The sequence below is a fragment of the Cotesia glomerata genome, unplaced genomic scaffold, assembly GCF_020080835.1.
Source record: "Cotesia glomerata isolate CgM1 unplaced genomic scaffold, MPM_Cglom_v2.3 scaffold_1309, whole genome shotgun sequence".
Taxonomy (NCBI): domain Eukaryota; kingdom Metazoa; phylum Arthropoda; class Insecta; order Hymenoptera; family Braconidae; genus Cotesia; species Cotesia glomerata.
Genome location: NW_025401675.1, coordinates 1 through 2098, shown reverse-complemented (window position 1 = coordinate 2098; position 2098 = coordinate 1). Strand labels below are relative to the sequence as shown.

The window sequence follows — 2098 nt, the reverse complement described above, 5'->3', positions numbered from 1 at the left end:
TAACCAATTGGGATTTTCCAATTTTCGTTCATCGAAACTGCCATTAAAACTAATGCATTTTTTTGCTGTAATAAGGGTTGTCATTATCAGAGTAAGCAGAATCTGAATTTTGTACTGTCCCGAAGCTTATGCCTCCATGAAATTCTTTTTTATCATAAATTATTTCTTCTTTTATTGACATTTCATCCAGAGCCAAATTAACTATACCGCTCTTCTCTGCATATCACAATTCAATAGCTTTAAAAGATTCATCTGTAAACCCAGGACATCCATCCACTACTCTGTACCAAGATTTTATAGTTGATACAGATGGTAAATTGTTATTGAACTTTTCTCGAACGTATCTGTAAGCATTAGACGAATAAAAATGTAAAGATAATGCAAAAGAACGGACTTGCGGTGTGTATCCTCTTCCATCTTTAACCTTCATATTTGCAATATTTGTTAAATCTTCTGGCATCATACTCTACATAGAAAAAAATATTATGAAGAAAATTATCGATCTAAAAATTTGACATTTTTTTTTCATTTCGCCATCTTTCCATTTAAAATAAAACAAACTTAATTTGTAAATATTGATAAGCGAAATATTTAATATTAGTTAAAATTTTTATACCGAAATCCGCTGAGAAAAGAAAAATAAAGTAAATATGTACAATTGCTACAAATATTTGATGATAAATACCTTATCATAAAACATCAATAAACTAAATTATTAGTTAAATTCGTGATCCATAACATTTGTGTAAAATATTTACAATTTTATAATTATACAATTTATATTAGTTAGAATATACTATACCATTAGAGCATCACCACTCTCATCAGTTAACATACGGTTTTCCTTAAGATGATTTATTAAATCTTGCAAAGATGAAATTTTTTTCTCGAGGTTCCTCGTTTGCCTCTGTAGCTGCTTTATTTTATCCGATTTTTTTTTATCAGTCTCTTTTATTAAAGAAAGGGTTCTTTTACTCCTTTTAGGCGTCGCAAAATCTGATATTGAAATTTCACTAACATGACGAGGCTCGTAAAATTTACGCTTTCGAAATTGATTTGGGGAATCAATTTCATGTGGAACTTTAAATAAGAATAAAACAGTATTAATTAGAAAAATATTTGAAAAATATTAACAATAAAATATAATATTTATTCTCACCAGTATTTTCGTCTTCGCTGATAGGATTTGATTTTGCATTTTCTATAAATTCATTTAAATCAGATTGGTTACAAGAGGCTCCTGGAATTAAAATATTTAACAATATTAAAAAATTAAATTTTTCCATTAAACTTACCAAAATTAATGCTACTATTATTTGAGGGTTTGACATTCAGTATTGTCTATTTCAAAACATTTTTTTGGACCTACACATAGTAGAAATAATATATAAATATTTTTTTTGTTACTATCCTTCTATGTTTATACATAAATCTTATTATTTTACTTTTTTGCAGAGTATTGAGTACATTATATTGGTTGACAATATTATTCTCAGAAAACATGATGACGATTGATTGCTGACTCCATTCTCATCAAATACTTCCGATAGCGGCGTGTTTGGTGGTAATTTACTAGTTTTATCAATACTGAGTGGATTTGTTAAATAAAGTGTAGGAACTGGCATTACGTTTTTATAAGAAGATTTAACAACTCCAAAAATTTTTAGATTGACAAATATCATCAGCTTTGAAATGTCTGGAACATATGCAAAGGGATTCTTTTTACATCATCATTTTCAGTTAATCCACAAGCTATTTAGCTACTTCCAAAAACGTATCTCCAAATTTTTCAGGAAATCTAAAATTGATCAAATTTAAATATTCTTAATAACATAATAAAGGATTTTCATCTAAAAATTAAAAATAATTTTGCACTTACTGATGCAAAGAAATATTGTCAGCTCAGACGCTTTTCTATCACATAACAATAGCACAACTTCACCTAATTTTTCAATAACTGATTGTTGGAAAAAGAATATTATTTAAATAAAAACAAAAGTTTTTTTTAAAAATTTATAATTGTTTTTCTGAATTACAATAATAAATATATTTGTAAACAGAATCATAACCACAAAATTATTCCCCTCATTCTTCCCCT

At 27.1% G+C, this 2098-nt stretch overlaps 1 protein-coding gene across 1 annotated transcript; it reads right to left on the bottom strand.

The window, feature by feature from the left end:
• Positions 1-581: 581 nt before the first annotated feature.
• Positions 582-1625, bottom strand: LOC123273772. Its single transcript, XM_044741248.1, has 4 exons — positions 1446-1625; positions 1296-1341; positions 1160-1240; positions 582-1080 (listed from the first exon to the last, which is right to left on the bottom strand). Exons 1-4 carry the CDS (start codon positions 1623-1625, stop codon positions 797-799), a joined length of 591 nt encoding a protein of 196 aa, XP_044597183.1. The 3' UTR covers positions 582-796.
• Positions 1626-2098: the final 473 nt, after the last annotated feature.

Excerpts from the sequence above, each read along its gene's own strand:
- LOC123273772 (XM_044741248.1), bottom strand. The coding sequence starts at position 1,625 with ATGCCAGTTCCTACACTTTATTTAACAAATCCACTCAGTATTGATAAA. Across the intron at positions 1,342-1,445 it reads ACTCAATACTCTGCAAAAAA|ACAATACTGAATGTCAAACC; the intron begins GTAAAATAATAA and ends GTTTTGAAATAG. Across the intron at positions 1,241-1,295 it reads TAATAGTAGCATTAATTTTG|GAGCCTCTTGTAACCAATCT; the intron begins GTAAGTTTAATG and ends TTTTAATTCCAG.